The 22,731-nt window shown below is 47.1% G+C and overlaps 1 protein-coding gene across 1 annotated transcript in view; it reads left to right on the top strand.

Annotated features, from left to right (window-relative positions):
* The first annotated feature begins 3,374 nt into the window (after positions 1 to 3,374).
* Positions 3,375 to 22,731, top strand: part of LOC136627226 (complement factor H-like) — a 58,063-nt gene continuing 38,706 nt past the window's right edge. The window contains exons 1-2 of the mRNA XM_066602157.1: positions 3,375 to 3,507; positions 6,601 to 6,768. Coding sequence (XP_066458254.1) covers positions 3,375 to 3,507; positions 6,601 to 6,768 — 301 coding nt within the window. The remainder of the gene's footprint in view (positions 3,508 to 6,600; positions 6,769 to 22,731) is intronic.

Below are 22,731 nucleotides of genomic sequence, written 5' to 3'. Positions count from 1 at the left end.
TGTGCCTTGCTGGATTGTAAAGTTGTCAGAACAGAAGCCCTTGTAACGAACGAAGGCCTTTGGGGAGTTATATAGGATGCGTAACCAAGTTAGGAACTCAACGGGAAACTTCCAATGTTCTAGTACCGAAAACAGATATGACCAGCTTAAGGTAGCACTGGTACCTTTAACAAATAATGCAAAGGAAATTAGAGAAGATGATTGGGGGAAGGCAAATCTAATAAGTAGTATTTCTCTCAAGTGTATTCATGAAGGAAAAAGAAATGCAGGGGAATAAAATGACCCCCCCCCCCCCCCCCCCCGCCCCCCATCCCCACTAAATATCACCTGCCTAACTCAGGAGGAAGTGCAAACCAGTTTTAAAAACTTCTAATCGACAAATCAACGGGCCCGGATGGAATACATCCAGGGGGTTCTAAGGGAACTAAGTGATGTGGTAGACAGACTGCTATTTCTTATATTTAGGAACACTGTTGAGATGGGGTTGTACCACTGGATTGGCGTATCGCTAATCTAGTTCCAATTTACAAAAAGGGGTCCAAAAGAGAGCCTGGTAACTACAGGCCGGTAAGTCTCACTTCAATAATTTGAAAAATATTCAAGGTGTTTCTGAGAGATGCCATTGAAAAATACCTCAAGGAGAACGGAATAACTCCTCACCAGCATGGGTTTATGAAGGGTCGATCATGTCAGACCAATCTGATCAGCTTCTATGATGAAGTAAGCTCTAGGCTGGACCTGGGAAAGTCTATTGATCTTGTATATCTGGACTTCTCTAAAGCATTTGACACAGTGCCGCACAATAGGCTAATATATAAAATGAGAAGCTCGGATTGGGTGAAAACGTGTGTATATGGGTAAAGAATTGGCTCAGAGATAGAAGCAGAGGGTGGTAATAAATGGTTCGCACTCTGATTGGGCCACTGTTGCTAGTGGGGGGCCACAGGGCTCAGTACTAGGCCCCATTTTGTTCAATATATTTATTAACGACCTGATAGAGGGCTGCACAGCAAAATATCAATATTTGTAGATGACACAAAATTATACAAGATAATCAATGCAACGGAGGACAATGTGTGGCTACAAACGGACCGAGATAAACAGGGGGCTTGGGGAGAAAAATGGCAAATGAAGTTCAATATCGATAAATGTAAGGTTCTGCACGTGGGCAGGAGAAACGGACGTCACCAATATACACTAAATGGGGTACTGCTAGGGAAAAGACCTGGGGGTACTAGTGGACTGTAGACTAAACTGGAGCAACCAATGCCAGTCAGCTGCTGCAAAAGCTAAAAAAAAGTCTTGGGCTGCATTAAAATAGGTATAGGGGCGAGGGACGAGAGCATTATCCTCCCACTATATAAGGCACTAGTCAGGCCTCACATGGAATACTGCGTACAGTTCTGGTCACCGGGGCTCAGGAAAGATATTACAGTAATGGAGGGGTACAAAGACGGGCAACTAAGCTAATACATGGAATGAGAGGACTGGAATACCCGGAGAGGCACCAAAACTGGGATTATTTACCCTGGAAACCAAATAACTCTGTATAAATACATGAGGGGACGATACAAGGATCTCTCCCATGATCTGTTTATACCCAGGACTGCGGCGGTAACTAGAGGGCATAGGCTACGTCTAGAAGACAACAGGTTTCATCACCAACACAAAAGGGGATTCTTTACTGTAAGAGCAGTGAGACTGCAGAACTCTCTGCCTAAGGACGTGGTGATGGCAGGATCCATAGATGAGTTTAGGGGGGACTAGAAGTCTTTCTAGAGCGGAAGGATATTACAGGATATAGACATTAGGTGACCAGCGGTATTGATTATCCGGGTCTTACAGTCAGGGAGGAACTATCAGAAGTTGATCCAGGGATTATTCTGATAGCCATTATGGAGTCAGGAAAGAATTTTTCCCCCAAAACGGGCTAAATTGGCTTCTACCTCAGAGGTTTTTTTGCCTTCCTCTGGATTAACAAGGGGGGTGGAAACTCATATGTCACACGAGATGCCACCGATATGCCACTGGATGGACATGGTTTCCCTTCAGCCTAACATACTATGTTACTATTACTATTGAGGCAGCTATGGGGGTCACTATTAATGCTGGGGCCATTAAGGGGGGTCACTGAAAAGTACTATTATGGAATACAGAGAGTGTGGGTCTGTAGATGACAGCTCCTTTCTGTAAGGGATCAGGCAGCGTCCACCACACATGGACACCTCAGTGTAGTATCCCCTACTGGGCACTACAAACTGGTACACTGTTTAGGAGATAGGTCCGGGGTGATATAGGGACGTTTGGTTATTGAGGTTATTTGCTTTCTTTGTTTGTTAGGCAGGAAGGAGTCAATTTAATTAGTTCTTAATCAGTCTGGAAACTTTCTGCAGTCTGCAGACCCTGGGAGACCCACTAGTTAGCTTGTGGTAAATCAGCCTCGTTTGGCAGAGGAGTGGCTGAGCTAGAAGCTACCAGAAGCTCCCGGAAGGGGTTATAAGAGTCTCAGCCTCTGTCTTCTGGGGTAGTAGTCATCTAAGTGGACCTCAGAAAGGAGCTCTGCAGAGCTTCTTCATCTCTCTGTGGTGATCTGATTACTTCAAGAGTTTTGTGACTTCTCTGTGGTGAGAGTGCAGATCCTCCATCTTCCTCCATGAAGAGTTACCACAGTTACCACTGCAGGAAGAAGACAACAGAGGTCCACAGTGGTTTCCTATATAAGACAGAGCAGCCCTCGTATGTACAGCCAGGCATCTCATGGATGAGCAGTCCTTGCATGTAGAGCTGGGCGTCTGACGACTGAGCAGTCCTCGTATGTAGAGCCCAGCATCTCACTGGCTGAGCAGTCTTTGTATGTAGAGCCAGACATCTCACAGCTGAGCAGTTTTTGTATGTAGAGCTGGGCGTCTCACAGCTGAGCAGTCTTTGTATGTAGAGCCAGACGTCTCACCGGCTGAGCAGTCCTTGTATGCAGAGCCCGGCGTCTCACAGCTGAGCAGTCTTTGTATGTAGAGCCAGGCATCTCACCGGCTGAGGAGTCCTTGTATGTAGAGCCCGGCGTCTCACAGTTGAGCAGTCTTTGTATGTAGAGCCAGACGTCTCACCGGCTGAGCAGTCCTCGTATGTAGAGCCCAGCATCTCACCGGCTGAGCAGCCCTCGTATGTAGAGCCCAGCATCTCACCGGCTGAGCAATCCTCGTATGTAGAGCCCAGCATCTCACCGGCTGAGCAGTCTTTGTATGTAGAGCCAGACGTCTCACGGCTGAGCAGTTCTCGTATGTAGAGTCCAGCGTCTCACCAGCTGAGCAGTCCTCATATGTAGAGCCCAGCATCTCACCGGCTGAGCAGCCTTTGTATGTAGAGCCAGCCGTCTCATGGCTGAGCAGTTCTCATATGTAGAGCCCAGCATCTCACCGGCTGAGCAGTTCTCGTATGTTGAGCCCAGCATCTCACCAGCTGAGCAGTCCTCGTATGTAGAGCCCGGCATCTCACGGCTGAGCAGTCCTCGTATGTAGAGTCCAACATCTCACCGGCTGAGCAGTTCTTGTATGTAGAGCCCAGCATCTCACCGGCTGAGCAGTCTTTGTATGTAGAGCCAGACGTCTCATGGCTGAGCAGTCCTCGTATGTAGAGTCCAGCATCTCACCAGCTGAGCAGTCCTCATATGTAGAGCCCAGCATCTCACCGGCTGAGCAGCCTTTGTATGTAGAGCCAGACGTCTCATGGCTGAGCAGCCTTTGTATGTAGAGCCAGACGTCTCATGGCTGAGCAGTTCTAGTATGTAGAGTCCAGCATCTCACCGGCTGAGCAGTCCTCGTATGTAGAGCCCGGTGTCTCACGGCTGAGCAGTCCTCGTATGTAGAGTCCAGCATCTCACCGACTGAGCAGTTCTTGTATGTAGAGCCCAGCGTCTCACCGGCTGAGCAGTCTTTGTATGTAGAGCTGGGCTATTAGTGAAGTATTTAACCCAACCCTGTCATCACCCAGGAGCCTCAACAATTCCCTCCTCAATGACTCGTGCACGAAAACTGCACAATGTCAGTGCATTTAGACAGAACAAAATTATTTTGAGCAAATTTTGAGTGATTCTCGTTGTGTCCAAATGAGCCTTAACAAGTTCTCTGAGACATCTTACTACAAAATCTCAACATAAGTATTAAAAAATCTGTAGCCTCCTCCCTTGCAAAGAAATACAAGTTTTTCCGACCGAAGAAGCTCTTCTATAAATAGGTATACATCTAACCTCCCCTTCAGAATTTTAGGCCTCTTCTATTATCCATTAAAACAGAATTAAACAAATTAAAAGCATATAGGAACTCCTGGTTGGGCAGAATATCAGCTATTAGAATAATTCTCTCTAATATATTATACCTATTTCACAATGTTCCTATTTTCCTTCCAATTACTTATCTTAAAGATATTCAATCCACACTTTGGGCTTTTATCTTGGGTAAAAAGAAACCCAGGGTCAATAGAGATATCCTTTACATCCATCGGAAAAATGGTGTCCTGGGATCCCCCTCCATTATCCAGTACTACCTCTTTCAATCAAATTAGATTTTCATGACTGAACGATCCTATAAAAGAGAACTATAGATTAACAACCATTCTTTAAAGCACCACCTGCTACTTCAGCCACTCTTTTTGTGGCTACCAGTGTTTGGAACGTGGTACTCAAAAAAATAAAATGAATATCCTTTCCACTCCACAAAGCTGAAATAACCATACTTGAAATTACCATTGAGAATTTATCTCTTTCCAATTGGAAGCAATTAGGTCTAACTCATATGAACCAGCTGGGAAGATGGGCGCTTACTAACATTTTCAGAATTATCCAACATATTTAGCATCCCTAAATTAGACTTTTTCAAACATTTACAGATTAGTAACCCTTTAAAGCCTTCCCCTCCCCTACAAGAATCAATGTGCCATCAAGATTCAATGCCTGGCTCTCCAGGGCTCTAACAAAGGCTTATCCACTTGCTATGCTATACTAAATCAGCCTTTGATTGATCCAATGGAAAATTTCAATAAGATGCGGGAGGAAGATCTAAAGATCCGGATTTCTCACATCCAGCAGTACAAGGCTTATTCTTTGATTAGCTCGGTTTACAATTTCGCTAACCACTTTGAAAACTCTTATAAAATTCTATATAGATGGCATTTGACTCTGCATTTTTCTCTCTTTTACAAAATAGCTTCCCGTTTCTCCAGGTGTTGCTGGAGGTGTGGGTCAGTGAATGGCTTGCTGCTGCATCTGTGGTGGGATTGCCTGTTTGTCTCCACCCTCTGGAGCCAGGCCATTCAGCTTATTACAAACCTCAGCAATGTTTAGATTCTTCCCAACCCTGCTTTAGCTCTTTTAAACTTAGATGCTGATCGACTTCAGATACTCTTTAAACTCCTATTATGCACATCTCGATTGCATGCAGATCAAATATTGCCCAGAACTGGCATGGTAACCCCGTCTCCTCTATTTTTGATATTATCGAATCCATTTATAATAATTACTGGTGTCCTTGTCACTACTGGTACATGAGGCGCTACCTGCAGCCAAGCAGGTTATACAGGTAGTCCTGCTCCTCAGGGGATCTCATCCGTACATGCCGGAGCAAGAAGGTTTCCTGTGTCTCCCAGCACAAATACATGGGGCAGGTAGCAGGACCGTAGTAACAGGAAGAGCACTGCCAGAGCTGGACAAAAGGTCATCAACCTGGCATCAAGACCGGAGGAACATGAGGAGCACAGCCAGAATCCTATGGAATCATAGAATGACCACCAGCAGCTACTGCCTGTTATACACAGACTCCATGAGGATGGCCTGAGGGCCTAACATCCTGTTTTAGGACCTGCACTCACATTCCACTACTCTACAACTTGATTGGCATATGCCAGAGAACACTGGAATTGGCAGGTCCACCATCTCATGATAACTAGCAATACTGTAACTACTGCTAGTACTGCAATGAGATCCTCAGAGCCATTGTCAAATTTTACACTGGTACAAAGGGTCCTGGGTTCCTCCTTGTGTAGAACATGCCAGGGGGCATTGTCATGTGGCCCAAGTGTGTAGGCAGTTCCTGGGTGAGAAAGGCATTGATGCCACTACTCTTCCTCAAGTCCCCAAGACCCAAATCAAGTTGAGAAGCTCTGAGACATTCTGTATTGGTGAACATCAGAGGACACCAAGTAGCACCTCAAACTGTCCAGGAACTCATGGATGCCCTGATTCAGGACTGGGAGGAGATGTCCTCAGGATGCCATCCACCATCTCATCAGGAACATGGAGCACATACAAACTACTTAGTCACATTATGAGTCGCTCTGATGATTTTCTGGGTTTTGGACTTCTGTCCTCAACTGGTTATGATTTTTGGTTTCCGTTGATCGCCAAAACATTATTTTCTTCTCAACGAATTAACAATTTCTATTAATAAAGATTTTCGACTTGAATCTGTCCTTCATTGAGATGTAATGTGAGATTTGTTAGAAGACTACAGATGTACGTCCGGCCACACTAGTGGGAATAGATCTTCGATATGACATCACAGCGGCTCGCAATAACGTCTGGTTCAGTCATTGTTGGCTTTTATTTTGCAGATCAGTGTCGGCTTCCGGCTGGTGTGGGGATGAATAAAGACGTGAAGGCTTATAATGTTGGTGACTCCGTAACAGTTCGTTGTGAATCTGGATATCGACCTTCACCAGAGAATATTACTTGCAAGAATGGAAGTATTAGTGAGTGGGATCCTCCTCCAAGATGTATCGGTAGGTTTCTCCAATGATACTACAGAGCTTAAATAATACAGGCATACAGAACTCCAGTAATACTACAACATGAGGCTAAGAAATACTTCCGTACAGAACTGACATTATACTGACTGCTGCAAAATGGGACAAATGAAGCCATTGATTTCATTAATACTATGTGCGAGAAAAGATAGCACTTACCCTATCTCTCTGCCAGCTTTTTTTAAATGTCAAACTTGTGCAAAATAGCGCAGAGTTTGAATAGTCAAAATAAAAAAGAATTCTCCTGGTTCATGCGCTAATACACCGTGTAGCAAGCGTATTGGCACTTTACTGAACTCCAATAATAGTACAAAACAGTGCTAAGATGCAGTACACATCTTAGGTAGTGCCGCCATAGGCTGGTGGAAGAATCCTGCTTTATAGTTTATAATTCCGCACTCAGAGCTCAAATACAACAAATAGCAGTGGTATACATAACTGACGCAGCGCACACATACACGGCACCACATGGTTTAGTCACTTTACTGCAAAGCACCCCTAAATAAAACAGCGCTGACCATGACCAAAGACAAACAATGTGTGAAACACGTAGTGTGATATAGTGGCCATACAGCGCACAGCCCAGTCCAATACTGAGTATCCGGCTCTTATATAGTACCGTACAGTCAGGCCAAATGCTTTGGGACAGACACAAGTTCTGCGCTTCGCAAAGTTTGCTCTCCAGAGTTTTTTTTAGGACTTAGGCTTCTTTCACAAGAGCGCACATTGGCTGGCATTTTCACGGCCGGCCAATATATGCTTCCATCTGGGGCATAGAAGCTCGTGAACGCGTGCACAAATCTAATGTTTGTGCACCCATTCATACGGCATGGGGTCCGATGCATATGCACCGAGCTCACCATGCTGTCGCTCATTTCCCCTCCCTCCCCATCGTAAGCTCACCTCTCGTCTCCTCCCAGCTTGTTCTTTGCAATGGGAGGGATGGGGCGGAGCTAAGAATTGGCCCGCCCTGCCTTCTGCCATTAATGGCTATGGCCAAGGGGTGGGGAGAGGGTGGGAGTTTAGCCCCGCCCACGTCTCACCCGTTGTCCATAGCCATCAATGGGAGGAGGCAGGACAGGTCAGCGCTTAGCTTCGCCCCCACCCTGCCCCCTTCCATTATACAGAACAAGCGGGGAGGAGATGAAGGGTGAGCCTGCACAGGGGTAGGAGAGCAGAGGGAGGAGGTTTAGAAGTCACGCAAAGAAGCCCATGCAGAGGCAGACGTATTCCGGCCAAAAAGATAGTTCTAGGACTATCTTTTGGGCCCGACGTAAAAACACCCGGCGCTATATTGGCCTTGTTGGGCGCTTTCACGTCTCAAGAATACGGCCATGTGATCTGATGCATTGGAATCCAATGCATCAGATCACAGTGCATATTGGCTGGCCGTGAAAAAGGCGGACTGATATGCGCTCGTGTGAAAGAAGCCTTAGGCACATGCGCTAATATGCCCGCCGCTTCAGAGCGTGTCAGCACATGAACCAGATCATTTATTTTTTTTACTATTCAAACTCCACGCTATTGAACGCAGGTAGATCCGTCCTGTCCCATCTTTTCTCGCACGAGAAAAACTACAAGCGAGAACGAAAGGACAAGTTCTATCTTTTCTTGTGCGCAAAACTGCACTTAAAAAACATGACTGTGAAGTGGGAGCCATTGAAATCAATGGTTTAATCTCATCCTATTTTGCAGGCAAACTGGAACAAAAGGCCAGTCTGTTTTAGCCCCTAGTCAGATGTTTCTACGGTTACTAAAGTACAATTAGAAGCATTTCACACGTTTTTACAATTTTATTGACAAAAACATAAAGTTTAGGCTGGGTTCCCACAGGGCGGATTCCCGCCGGAAATCCTGCGGTTTGGCCGCAACAAAAACCGCAAGATTTCCGCCGGGAGAACTGGCCCGGTCGCTCGCTCTTCCGCTGCGGCCGACGCTCCCATAGAGGAGAGCGCAGCCGCAGCGGAAAGATTAAAAGAATGGACATGCTGTGGTCTGCAAAGTTGCGCCGCAGCCGCAGTTTCTGCCGGATTAACTGCAGCGTATTGGCTGTCCCATGTGGACGAAATTTCTGAGAAATCTCGTCCACATGGCTGGCTCATCCCGGGATTAGCGGCCACGGGCGGATTTGCCGCAGCGAAATTCTGCACGGAATTTCCGCGGCAAATCCACCCTGTGTGAACCCAGCCTTAGGCTAAACATACCATATTTACAGCGTTGACCCTTCTTTTCCAAGACTTCTGCCATCCGCTCTGACCTGCTAGATATCAGCTACCGGCCCCGATCCTGGCTGATGACATCTCATTCTTCCTAAGCAGGGATTATTATCACAGTTTCTGGGTTTTTGTTTGTCCGCACACTTTAAGGTTTTATTGCAGCAGAGGCAACATAACAGCTTTGAGAAGACTTATGAGATTTGACTCTGATCGGATTATGCTTTGCAGCATTTGCAAGAACTATTGATAATATCAACTATAAAACATGAATCCATGAACCAGTAAAGAGGGTGGGGGAAGGGTTCGTCATCTAGGCTGGTTTTGAAGAGCTTCTAGTCCGGAAACTTATTTATTGGTTATGGGCGTGTTTCTAAAGACTAGAGATGAGCGAGCACAGTGGTCCGAGTATTAGGGTACTCGAGATGCTCGTTACTCGAGACAAGCACCACGCGGTACTCGAGTCAATTCCATTTCCTTCCCTGCATGTTTAGCGCCATTTTCTAGCCAATAGACATGCAGGGAAGGCATTACCACTTCCTGCTGTGTCAGCCCTATCCCACCCCACAGTAGTGAGTGGCTGGTGAGTTCAGGTGACCACCGAGTATTTAAAGCGGTCCCACCCGCGGCTCGCCTCAGACGCATGCTGGCAGAGGTTAGGAAAGTGCTGCTGCTGATGTAGGGAAAGTGTTAGAGTAGGATCCCGTCTTCAAGAACCCCAACAGTCCTACTTAGGGCCACATCTGACCGTGTGCAGTACTGTTGTGGCTCGCTGGGAGCAGTAGTGCACCATTTTTTTCCCCCAGCATCTAGGCCTGTGCAGGCTATCTCACAACTACCATTCTCTGTGTGCGGTGAATTAGCCATAGTTTTCATTGCTAAAAAGTCCATTAATTTTTCCTGGGGCTCTGCAGACCGTCTCACATCTCTCATTCTCTGTGTGCGGTGAATTAGCTGTAATTTGAATCACTAAACAGTGGGCTAATTTTTCCTGGGGCAGTGCAGACCATCACATAACTCCCATGCGATATGTGTGGTGAACTAGCCTAAATTCTCATCGCTAAACAGTGGGTTAATTTTTTATGCCCCTGTGCACAGCATCTCACATCTACCATTCTCAGTGTGGGGAAAAGTAGCCGCAGTTACCAGCACTATCCACTGGGTTACTTTTTTCTCCCACTCCACACAGCCTCTATTATCTACAAGTCTCAGTGAGCAGTAAATGACCCCTAGGTATCAGCGCAAGACAGCGGGTTACTTTTTCCAAGTCACAGCATAGAGCCTCCACTATCTACAAGTCTCTGTGTGCGGTGAATTAAGGCCCAGTTGTCAGCGCTGTACAGTGGGGCAATTTATTTGGGCCCTGCTCTATTCTTTATCCGACATGATGAACTTCAACTTCTCCTTTGCTGGCTCTACCTCCCCTCCTCTTCCCCTTACTGTTGGGGTCCCCCAGGACTCGGTCCTCGGCCCCTCCTCTTCTCCATCTCCACATCCCCTATTGGACAAAACATCAGTAGATTTGGCCTCCAATACCACCTGTATGCTGATGACACCCAGCTATACACCTCTTCCCGTGACATCTCTGCACCTTTTCTCCAAAACATCACTAACTGTCTGTCCGCTGTCTCTAACACCATGTCCTTCTCTCTACCTAAAACTAAACCTCTCTAAAACTGACCTGCTGGTATTTCCACCCTCCACTAACTGACCTCATCCTGACATCTCCATCTCAGTGTGTGGCGCCACCATAACTCCCAGCATGCCCGCTGCCTTGGAGTCATATTTGACTCTGATCTCTCGTTTACCCCCTACATTCAATCTGTGGCCCTAACATGTCAGCTGCACCTCAAGAACATCGCAAGAATCCGCTCTTTTCTCACCATGGACACGCTAAAAATGCTTACTGTTGCCCTCATCCACTCCCGGCTCGATTATTGCAACTCGTTGCTGATCGGCCTCCCCGCACCAGACTCTACCCTCTCCAATCCATCCTGAATGTGGCAGCCAGGCTCATCTTCCTGTCCAGCCGCTACTCGGACCCCTCTGCCCTGTGCCGGTCACTGCACTGGCTGCCCGTTAAATACAGAATTCTATTTAAAGTTGCTACTTTCATCCACAAAGCCCTCCACAGTGCAGCGCCCCCCCTATATTGTATCCCTCATCCACAGCGCAGCGCCCCCTATATTGTATCCCTCATCCACAGCGCAGCGCCCCCCTATATTGTATCCCTCATCCACAGTGCAGCGCCCCCCTATATTGTATCTCTCATCCACAGCGCAGCGCCCCCCTATATTGTATCCCTCATCCACAGCGCAGTGCCCCCTATATTGTATCCCTCATCCACAGCGCAGTGCCCCCTATATTGTATCCCTCATCCACAGTGCAGCGCCCCCCTATATTGCCTCTCTCATCTCAATCCATCAACCAGCCCCGGCTCTCCGCTCTGCTAACAAAACCAGACTGAGCGCCCCTCTAACTCGAACTTCTCATTCCCACCTCCAAGACTTCCCCAGAGCAGCACCGGTCCTCTGGAACGCACTACCAAAGGCTACCCGAGCAATCCAGGACTCGCAGAACTTCAGGCGTGCTCTAAAAACGCACCTCTTCAGGGAGGCATACCGCATTTCCTAAACAGACCCCTCTGTATGCTGGCTGATAACATGCTCCCTGACCGACTGACTGCAATCCCTGCTAGCCATCATAAAGCGCTCCTGCAGTCATACTGATTCTGCCATCACATGGCTAAATGTCTGACCATTGTCTATGTGTATATCACCCCTCACTCTCCACCCCGCTATACCGTGCACATCTCCACCCCGCCATACCATGCACATCTCCACCCCGCCATACCATGCACATCTCCACCCCGCCATACCGTGCACATCTCCACCCCGCCATACCATGCACATCTCCACCCCGCCATACCATGCACATCTCCACCCTGCCATACCAGGCACATCTCCAGCCCCTTTACCTTCTCTATCACCCCATTACCTGTAGTATGTAAGCTCGTTGGAGCAGGACCCTCACCCCTACTGTATCCATCAACTAAATATTATGTAACCGTGGTTCTGTAATGTTTGTATTTTGTCTTTCTGTATCCCCCTGTCTATGTAAGCGCTGCGGGATATGTTGGCGCTGTACAAATAAAGATTATTATTAGAGATGAGTGAACATACTCGTCCGAGCTTGATGCTTGCTCGAGTATTAGGGTGCTCGAGATGCTCGTGACTGGAGACAAAACAACTTGATTGTTCGCTTACCTTAACAAATAAAACCCTCTACAACTTCTTGCTATAAAACGTGGGGTAGGCCACAGCTTTATTTATATTTAACTTTTAAATCACTTTATATAAAATTACGAACCCTTCCCATGCCTAGCTGTACTAACACTTTAACTGCCCCAAGGAAGTTTGGAGGCCCAAATCTCCATAGGCCTTCAAACCTTCCTTTTTCCGTCTCCGGCATGGGAAACTTCCGGCCTATCCTTAGCTGTGACAACTTCCTAACCTAAAAAACCTCACTCCTCTCACTTATCCCCTCTTCCCTCCAGGGAGGGGGGGGGGGGCGGGTATCTTCTGCCGCTCCGTCCGTCTTCCACTGCACGCTGCCTCCTTCTATCTCTCTTCCTCCTTCTACTACCTGCTCACATCCTGTCTAAGCTCCACCCCCTAAGCTCACTGTTAACTCTTACTGTACCCAACTCCCCCCCCCCTTGTCTCCAGTCACCTGCCACTTCATTAAACATTTTGTGGCATACTATATTCGAGGCGAGCACCACGTGTCACTCGAGTCAATTCCATTTCCTTCCCTGCATGTTTTCCGCCATTTTCTAGCCAATAGACATGCAGGGAAGGCATTACCACTTCCTCCTGTGACGTGCCAGCCCTATCCCACCCCCCTGCAGCGAGTGGCTGGTGAGACCAAGTGACCGCTGAGTATTTAAAGCGGTCCCGCCCGCTGCTCGCCACAGACACACACTGGCAGAGATTAGGGAGAGTGGTGCTGCTGCTGCTATAGGGAGAGTGTTAGGCTACGGTTAGCGTCTTCAAGAACCCCAACGGTCCTTCTTAGGGCTACCTGTGACTGTGTGCAGTACTGCTGTGGCTGCTGGGAGCAGTTTTGCACATTTTTTTTTTTCATCTTGGGCTGTGCAGGCTATTACACCTATAGCGTTCTCAGTTTGCAGTTAATTATAGGGGCAGTACTGGTGAGGCAGGGACAGTGGTAGTGTAGAATCCTGTCTACGAGAACCCCAATGGTCCTTCTTTGGGCTACCTGTGACCGTCTACATTTTACTGCGTGGCTGCTGGGAGTTGTAGTGGCTCACTAATTACCCAGCAAGGCCTTTTTGCAGCCTAGCGTATAATTTTCCGCGGACTGCAGTGTGCGTTACATAACCTCTGTCAGCCTTCAACTGCAGGCCAATAATTGCATAATTTTTTACACCGCTCTGTGCGTCCCGTCAACTTCACGCACAGCGTGCGGCGACAGCCCCTGATAGAGGGAAAGACATATACACGCTATCTAGGCTGTGTGCTTTTTAAAAAAAAATTGAAAAAAAACTCTTTCTTAGGGCCCATACTTCAACAACAGAAATTGTGGTGGGGTCTGCCTAAACTGCTGCTACAGAAATGATACAGGGGTCTGCCGATACTGCTGCTACATAACTGTTACTGGGGTCTGCCTATACTTCTGCCATATAAATGTTACAGTGGTCTGCCTATACTGCTGCAGAAATGTTACAGGAGTCTGCCCATACTTCTGCTACAGAAATGTTACTGGGGTCTGCCTATACTTCTGCTACAGAAATGTTACTGGGGTCTGCCTATACCGTTACTACAGAAATGTTACAGGGGTCTGCCTATACTTGTGCTACAGAAATGTTACAGGGGTCTGCCTATAATTCTGCTACAGAAATGTTACTGGGATCTGCCTATACTTCTACTACAAAAATGTTACTGGGGTCTGCCTATACTTCTGCCACGTAAATGTTACAGGGGGTCTGCGTATACTTCTGCTACAAAAATGGTACTGGGATCTGTTTATACTTCTACTACAGACATGTTACAGGGGTCTGCCTATGCTTCTGCTACATAAATGTTACAGGGGTCTGCTTATACTGCTGCTACAGAAATGTTACAGGGGTCTGCCTATACTGCAGCTACATAGCTGTTACTGGGGTCTGCCTATACTTCTGCCACATAAATGTTACCGGGGTCTGCTTATACTGCTGCCACTTAAATGTCACAGGAGCCTGCCTATACTTCTGCTACAAGAATGTTACTGGGTCTGCCTATACTTCTGCCACGTAAATGTTACAGGGGGTCTGCGTATACTTTTGCTACAAAAAAGGTACTGAGGTCTGTCTATGCTTCTGCTACAGAAATGTTACAGGGGTCTGCTTATAATGCTGCGACAGACATCTTACTGGGGTCTGCCTTTACTTCTACAGAAATGGTACTGGGGTCTGCCTATACTGCTGCTACAGAAATGTTACAGGGGTCTGCCCATACTGCTGCTACAGACACGTTACTGTGGTCTGTCTATACTGTTACTACAGAAATGTTACTCGGCTCTGTCTATACTGTTACAACAGAAATGTTACTGTGGTCTGTCTATACTGTTACTACAGGAATGTTACTGTGGTCTGTCTATACTGTTACTACAGAAATGTTACAAATACTGGGCTCTGCCTGTACTGCTGCTACTGAAATGTGACATGGGTCTGCATATACTGCTGCTACTGAAATGTTACAGGGGTTTGCCAATACTGATGCTACATAAATGTTACAGGGGTCTGAATGCCAGAATGTCTAGGGCATGGCGTGTGGGCCACAGCCAACATGTATTTCCTCTCACGTAACCTCAGCTATCCGGGGCACTGCAATGGGATTTCTTTATGTACCATCTGTGTGTTCCTGCTAGCCACCCATGCTGTGGGTGCACACAGACTTGCCATAGCGGAGTTGTACCTGTCTGTCCCCAAAACACTGACAGACTTGGGTAGGGTGCAGAGTGCAGATGGTTTACCCCTTGCGTTGTCGATGAGGTATCTGACACCCAAACACAATGAGTAGTGTGTGGACACATGGAGTCCCCATTGCTATGTCACTCGCAGTACCTTGGGCCACACAAGGTGTTTGGTGGGACCGAGCATCACCCAGGGCCCTCTCACATACTTCCCACACCGAGTATTGCTGCATTGTGGAGATGTGTAGATGTGCTGGGCTGGCAGCGGAGTCCCCTTTATGCCCACGTTTGCAGCTCCTGACGGAGGTGGCAAAGGATTGGAATGAAGATGGAACGTCAATCTATTATCAATTCTCAACTGCATTGTGGGCTATCGCCCCCCCCCCCCCCCTTCGAAGTAGGTCACTGCCTGGCCCTGCCAACCCTCTGGATTGTGTGCCTCCAGTTCCTCTTCATGGCAGACGCACTTATAAATAGACATGAGGGTGGTGTGGCTTTGAGGCCAGCGTGTGGCATGAGGGCAGCTGAAGGCTGTGCGCTGTGGACGTGAGGTCGTGCGGGGGGGTTGGACAGCATGTAACACAGGAGAAGAGGCAGCGGTGTGTCCCACAGGCAGTGCTTCTGCTTGGTTGGAGGTAGTGTGGTGCTTAGCAAAGGTATGCCTTGCTAATGAGGGTTTGTCCGAAGTAAAAATTGTTAGGGGGGGGGGGCACTCTTGCCGCTATTGTGGCTTAATAGTGATACCTGGAAACCTGAGATGCAGTCCTGCATGTTGCCCCTCGCCTGCCCTATCCGTTTCTGTGTCGTTTCCATCACTTTCTTAGGTTTTGCTGATTTTCACAAATGAAAACCTTAACGAGCATCGGTCATATACAAAAATCCTCGAGTCGCCCATTGACTTCAATGGGGTCCGTTACTCGAAACGAACTCTCGAGCATCGCGGAAAGCTTGACTCGAGCAACGAGCACCCGAGCATTTTGGTGCTCACTCATCTCTAATTATTATTATACTCTTGGTACAGAAATGTTTGAGGGATTCGCCTATAGTCTTGCCATAGAAATGTTTCAGGGGTCCACCTATACACTTGCCACAGAAATGTTTCAGGGGTCCGCCTATACTCTTGCCACAGAAATGTTTCAGGGGTCCACCTACACTCTTGCCACAGAAATGTTTCAGGGGTCCGCCTATAGTCTTGCCACAGAAATGTTTCAGGGGTCCGCCTATAGTCTTGCCACAGAAATGTTTCAGGGGTCCGCCTATACTCTTGCCACAGAAATGTTTCAGGGGTCCACCTACACTCTTGCCACAGAAATGTTTCAGGGGTCCGCCTATAGTCTTGCCACAGAAATGTTTCAGGGGTCCGCCTATAGTCTTGCCACAGAAATGTTTCAGGGGTCCGCCTATACTCTTGCCACAGAAATGTTTCAGGGGTCCACCTATACTCTTGCCACAGAAATATTTCAGGGGTCCGCCTGTACTCTTGGTACTGAAACGTTTCAGGGGGTTGCCTATACTCTTGCTAAAAAAAAATTTCAGGGGGCCGCCCATACTCTTGCCACAGAAATATTTCAGGGGTTCACCTATACTCTTGCCACATAAATGTTTCATATGTTCACCTATACTCTTGCCACATAAATGTTTCATATGTTCACCTATACTCTTGCTACAGAAAGGTTTGAGGTGTCCGCCTATACACGTGCTATAGAAAGGTTTGAGTGGTTCACCTATACTATTGCTACAGAAATGTTTCAGAGGTTCACCTATACTCTTGGTACAGAAATGTTTCAGGGGTCCGCCTATATTCTTGCTACAGAAATGTTTCAGGCGTTCACCTATACACTAGCTACAGAAATGTTACAGGGGTCCACCTTTATTCTTGCTACAGAAATGTTTCAGGGGTCCACCTATACACGTGCTACAGAAAGGTTTGAGAGGTTCGCCTATAGTCTTTCCACAGAAATGTTTCAGGGGTCCGCCTATACTCTTGGTGCACTAATGTTACAGGGGTTCGCCTATACTCTTGGTACACCAATGTTTCAGGGGTCCGCCTATACTCTTGGTGCACTAATGTTACAGGGGTTCGCCTATACTCTTGGTACACCAATGTTTCAGGAGTCCGCCTATACTCTTGCCATAGAAATGTTTCAGGGGTCCACCTGTACACTTGCCACAGAAATGTTTAAAGGGTTCGCCTATACTATTGCTACAGAAATGTTTCAGTGGTTCGCCTATACTATTGCTACAGAAATGTTTCAGGGGTTCGCCTATACTATTGCTACAGAAATGTTTCAGGGGTTCGTCTATACTGTGGGTGCTTTCCCATTGTGTTGCTATCTGGCACACACACAGAATGAATTGTGTAGGTACACATGGGTTTCCCATAGCTGTGTCACTTACGGCCCCTTGGGTCGCACAAGGTGGAGGCTGGGACTGAGCCTGACCCTGGGCCAGCTCACTTGCTTCCCACAAAGAGGATTGCGGGTCCTACCTGGGTCATGGTTTCTCGGGCTTATTATGCCAGCTCCCCCTCCTGCTTGGAACTGTGGATCAGCGCTGGGCAACATGTATTTGCTCTTGTGTTACCACAGTTATCTGAGACACTGGTTTGGACCAATCAAAAGAAGCGTAACTGAATTAATGAAACATTCACAACAGTACTAGCATCCAAGACCGCTTTATGCCCACGATTGCTTAGGGTGTGGGCAGAGGCCGTGGTCCTGGGGGGCAACTGCACCAGGTTTTCCCTGCGACACCTCCTGCTTCAAACCAATCTTTGGTGTTAGTATGCGCTGCTGTATTGTGGAGATGTGTAGAAGTACTGGCATCTCAGTCCCCTTTATGCCCACGTTTGCGGCTCCTGACAATTTTGTGACGAAGGTGGCACAGTATTAAAATGATGATCGTACGTCAATTTATCATCATTTCTCATCAGCATTGTGGGCTATCACCCACACTTTCAAAGAGGGTTGCTGCCTGGCCCTGCCAACCCTCTGCAGTCTGTGTCCCTGGTTTCTCCTCATCGCAGATGCACTTATAAATAGACATGAGGGTGGTGTCGCTATCGAGCTAGTGTGTGGCATGAGGGCAGCTGAAAGCTGCGCAGGGAAAATTTTGTGTGCGCTGTGGACGCAGGGTCATGCGGGGGGGTTGGACAGCAACGCCAGCATGAAAGCCAGGAGAAGAGGCAGCGGTGTCACCCACAGGCGGTGATTGGCCTTCGTTGCACCTAGTGTGGTGCTTAGCTAAGATCTGCCAGCACGTGTGCCTTGCTGATTATGGTCTGTCCCAAGTAAATTGCTAGGGGGGTGACCGCCAGGTTCTTGCCCACAATTTGGCTTAATAGTGGGACCTGGGAGCCTCAGATGCAGCCATGCATGCTGCCTCTGCTGTTCCCTATCCATTTCTGTGGTGTTTACTTTCTGATGTTTTCACGTGTTTCACACAACCTCCCCCATTCACAGCATCGGTCAGCTTGAAAAATGCTCGAGTCTCCCATTGACTTCAATGGGGTTCGTTACTCAAAACGAGCTCTCGAACATTACAAAAAGCTTGACTCGAGTAATGAGCACCCGAGCATTTTGGTACTCGCTCATCTCTACTAAAGACTCTTTGAGAGGCCTCAAGTGTTTGGAGGGACTGTGTTAGATGGTGAAGGAGATTGGGTGAATCTAGATAGTATAGTATGGCCGTTTGGTTGTTTTTTAAACCAGGAGTCCAGCAGAACCGAACAAGGTTCACACAGCACGCTGCAACAGGACAGGACACAGATCGCAGGTCACACAGCAAGCCAACACAAAACTAACAGAATTTAAACAAACAAACAAACATGAACCAGCAAGACACAGATCACACAGCAAGCTTGCAACAGGAGCAGGACAGATACATCCAAACAGTACCAGAGGAGCTTCAGACTGACAAGAGCTGGGTTTATATGTGCTGAAGGCTAAAGGGAATTGGCTGCTGGAGATTACCACACCCAGCCAGCTCAATTAACCCTCAACCACCTGTAGCTGTGCTGCTAGGAAGCTTAGAACTACAGATCCTAGCAGCACACGTAACAGGAAAGCTTTACATCCTTAGAAGGACGACTCATGAATGGGCCCATTTCATTCATATCCTCCTTTAAGCTTTCTTAGGGGGTCTTCAGAGTGTAAGATGCCCAAAAAATTGGGGGGGGGGGGGGGACAGGATTGTGTCATCTGTATTTGCCCTCTCTTCAGACTCATATCCTGGACAATGTATCTGCCTTGCCATTTCGGGCACCGCGGCAGTAGGACACAATAAAACTAAGCCTGGAGAAGAACAGAATCCATCGTTCTTTTCTCGCAAATAACCTCTTGGCAGTGCGGAGCAACTCTAAATTTTTATGGTCAGTAAAAACCATTACTGGATGATGGTCTCCTTCCAAGACGTGTCTCCACTCGGTTAAATCCACTTTGATAGCCAGAAGATCCTTGTTTCCAATATCGTAGTTTTTTTCAGTGGGTGATAATGTGTAGGATAGAAATGCACAAGGGTGTAGTTGCATCTTATTTCCCATTCGCTGTGACAAAAGGCAACTCTGGGTTTGGGTGGATCAGTATTGGTGCTGACGTAAATATAGTCTTTAGTTTCTCAAATGTGGTTTGTGCCTCTGGGGACCAGGAAAACGTGTGTGCTTTCTTTGTGAGGAAGGTGGTGGGAGAGATGAACCAATCAGGTGCTATACTTCCTTCAAATTTCTTGAAAAATGGGCCAGTCCAGGATGGCTTTAAACTTGCTAGTAATATCACGAACTCTCCAGCAGGACTCTTGTTAAATTCCACTGTAGGGAGAGGCATCAATACATGCACCACCACAAACAGGGATCATGGACCTCCAAATCTCCAGAATCAATCCAAGTGCAGAAGAAAAAGTGGCAGCATCAAAGGTGTATAGAAAAATAAAAAGCTCTTTATTGCTTCATGTTAAAAAGGCAACGTTTTGACCAGAGATCTTTATCAAGCCTTTATCAAGCTTTAATCTTGCTGCTATCCATACTTAAGCCCTGGGGAGATAATGAATCTCATGAATTGTATTTGGGTCTGTTTGAACTCACATTTCTTTAACTTAATGTAGAGGTTATTCCTTTGGAGTCGTTCCAAGACCACCCGAAAGTGTCTGCAATGTTCTTCCAAATTGTCAGAGAAAATGAGGATGTCGTTGAGATATGTGACTACAAATTGATCCAACAAGTCTCAAAATACATCGCTGATAAAGTGCTGGAAGGTAGTGGGAGCCTTGCAAAGGCCAAACAGCATCCCTAGGGATTTAAAGTGTCCATATCTTATCCTGAAGGCCGTCTTCCACTCATCTCCTGGACGGATCCGCACCAGATTATATGCTTCTCTGAGGTCCAGTTTCGTAAAGACCTTGGCTGCCCGAAGCCTCTTCAGCAGTTCTGGGATTAACGGGAGAGGATAGCGGTTCTAGATAGTAATAAAGAGAGTGGAGAGCAGCAGCTAAGGTACTAGGCTTAATCACACAAAGATCATCAAATGAAATTGTTTATTCAAAGCGTAAGCTCCACTGCATAACAACGTTTCAACCGTGCATCCGGTCTTTATCAAGCTAAGAAAATGGGTGCTCCTGCTAGAGAGGGAGAAGGCCGGATGAAGCATTTCCTTATCTTTTCATCCAGATGTTCCCAAAGAGCCCTTTGCTTAGGCTCGGCTATGTTGAAGATACGCCCAAATGGAATAGAAGATCCCGGGAGCAGCTCAATGGAACAGTCATACGGCCTGTGAGGTGGCAGCTGGTCAGCCTTCAACTTACTGCAAACATCCTTGAATATCCAGTAGTGTACTGGTAATTTCTCTAAGTCCTGTTGCTTATTCTTGAGATCCTGTACTGGTTTAGGGGCAGATGGTGCCATCTGGCAGTTTTCCTTACAGAATTCTGAAGGGAAGGCAATGGTCCTGGTTTTCCTGTTGATTGAGGGATTATGGGTAGAAAACCAGGGGATCCCGAGAATCACTGGGAACTTGGGGGATGAGATGAGCCAGAAGCTGATTGTCCCATGGTGGTCAGGGTTCATGTGGAGCTCCAGTTCAATTGTCTCCTATGTGATGGGGCCTGAAGACAAGGATGACCCATCCACAGTTTACATATATATCGTATGGACTTGTTATGGTATAGACCCTTGAATCTTGAGAGTGATTTTTATACATTCCTGCCCATCCAGAAGATAAAGGGCATGTTTAGATGTTTTGGTTGGTCTTGGATCTTTTTGAGTAATGGTGTATAATTGAGTTTATATAAGCAGGATGGGTCTGCACACAATGTAATACCAGGTCCTTGATCCCAGAGTTGGGCCAGTTCAAGGGTGAGATATGTATTTAGTGGTCGTGTAGAGACGCTCACATTTAGTTTTTCGAATTTGTTATAATTGATTTTAAAATGAGAAAGTTTACCGTATGTGTTAAAGATATCTAACAGTGCAGGGAAGGCTCTCCGGGGATTGATTATTATTATTAACAGATCATCTGTAAATGCCGCAGGCATGGGTGTGATGTCTCCTAGTTTCAAGCCTTTTATGTCAGGCGACTGTCTAATTTTTTGGAGGAGCATCTCCATCACCAAGACCAATAGAGTTGGGGAGAGGGGGCACCCCTGTCTGGTGCCGTTGCGGATTGTGAAATGCTTCAAGAGCGTGCCGTTTGTTAGGATTCTTTCTGTGGGAGTGGAGTAAGGCATGAGGATGGCTGCGATGATTTGTAGAGGAAAGTCAAATCTGCGTAACACTACCTCCATAAAATTCCAACTAACCTTATCAAATGCCTTTTTGGCGTCATCGCCCAGGAGGATGAGAGATTGTTTATTAGTCTTTGTGTAGTGGGTTGCATGGATCAGACGGGAGGTGTTAGGTTTCCCTTCTCTGCCAGGTACAAATCCTACTTGGTCAGGATGTATCAGTTCGGGCAGGAGAGGGGAGATACAGCGGGAAATGAGTTTTGCCCAAAGCTTGAGATCTGTATTTAATAGAGATATGGGACAACAATTACTACATTGTCCGTGATCTTTCCCTTTTCGGGATCAGTGTTATATAGGCTTCTAGAGCTTGCTTGGACAGTTGGCCTCCTTCTATTAATGAATTGCAAAGTTTAACAAAATGTGCTAGAAGGCTTTGCGGGAATTTTTTGTAGTAATTCACAGGGAATTCATAAGTACGTTTCTGAGCTTGCTAATGGCTCGTCCCTGTATCTGCTCACTCCCGTGCTCCTGCATGGCAGCTACTACAGCTGGCTCGCACACGGAGCAGCCATTAGGGGGCGGGCCAATGATTCCTCTCCTCTCGCTTCCCCGCCCCTCTCCATTGCTCTATTGAGATATGGAACGGCAGCTGTTTAAACTGCATGATGAGTGATGATCGTTATCGCTCATCTTTTGGGCTGCTAAAAGATGATCGTGCAGTTTAAACAGCTGACATTCCATAGCGAACGGCGCCTGTGTTATGTGAATGGAGAGCGGTGGGGGAGCGAGAGGAGAGAAATCTCCAGCACTGCCCCGCCTGCCCTACTGGCCACTCCGTGTGTGAGCCAGCTGTGCTAGGAGCACGGAAGCGCGGGGATACAGGGACGAGTGATGGGCATCGTTTGCCCGACAATCGCCTAATGTAAATAAGCCTTTAGGCACTTTAGTGAAATTGAGGGAGCCTTTGAAGTAGTGTCAAGGAGTGGGTCAAGAATGGTGTTAAAGTCACCAATAATTACCATTAGGCCTTCCACAAAGT

The sequence above is a fragment of the Eleutherodactylus coqui genome, chromosome 5, assembly GCF_035609145.1.
Source record: "Eleutherodactylus coqui strain aEleCoq1 chromosome 5, aEleCoq1.hap1, whole genome shotgun sequence".
In the NCBI taxonomy this organism is placed as follows: Eukaryota; Metazoa; Chordata; class Amphibia; order Anura; family Eleutherodactylidae; genus Eleutherodactylus; species Eleutherodactylus coqui.
The sequence above is the reverse complement of the archived record's forward strand: the minus strand, read 5'-3'. Positions and strand labels throughout refer to the sequence as shown.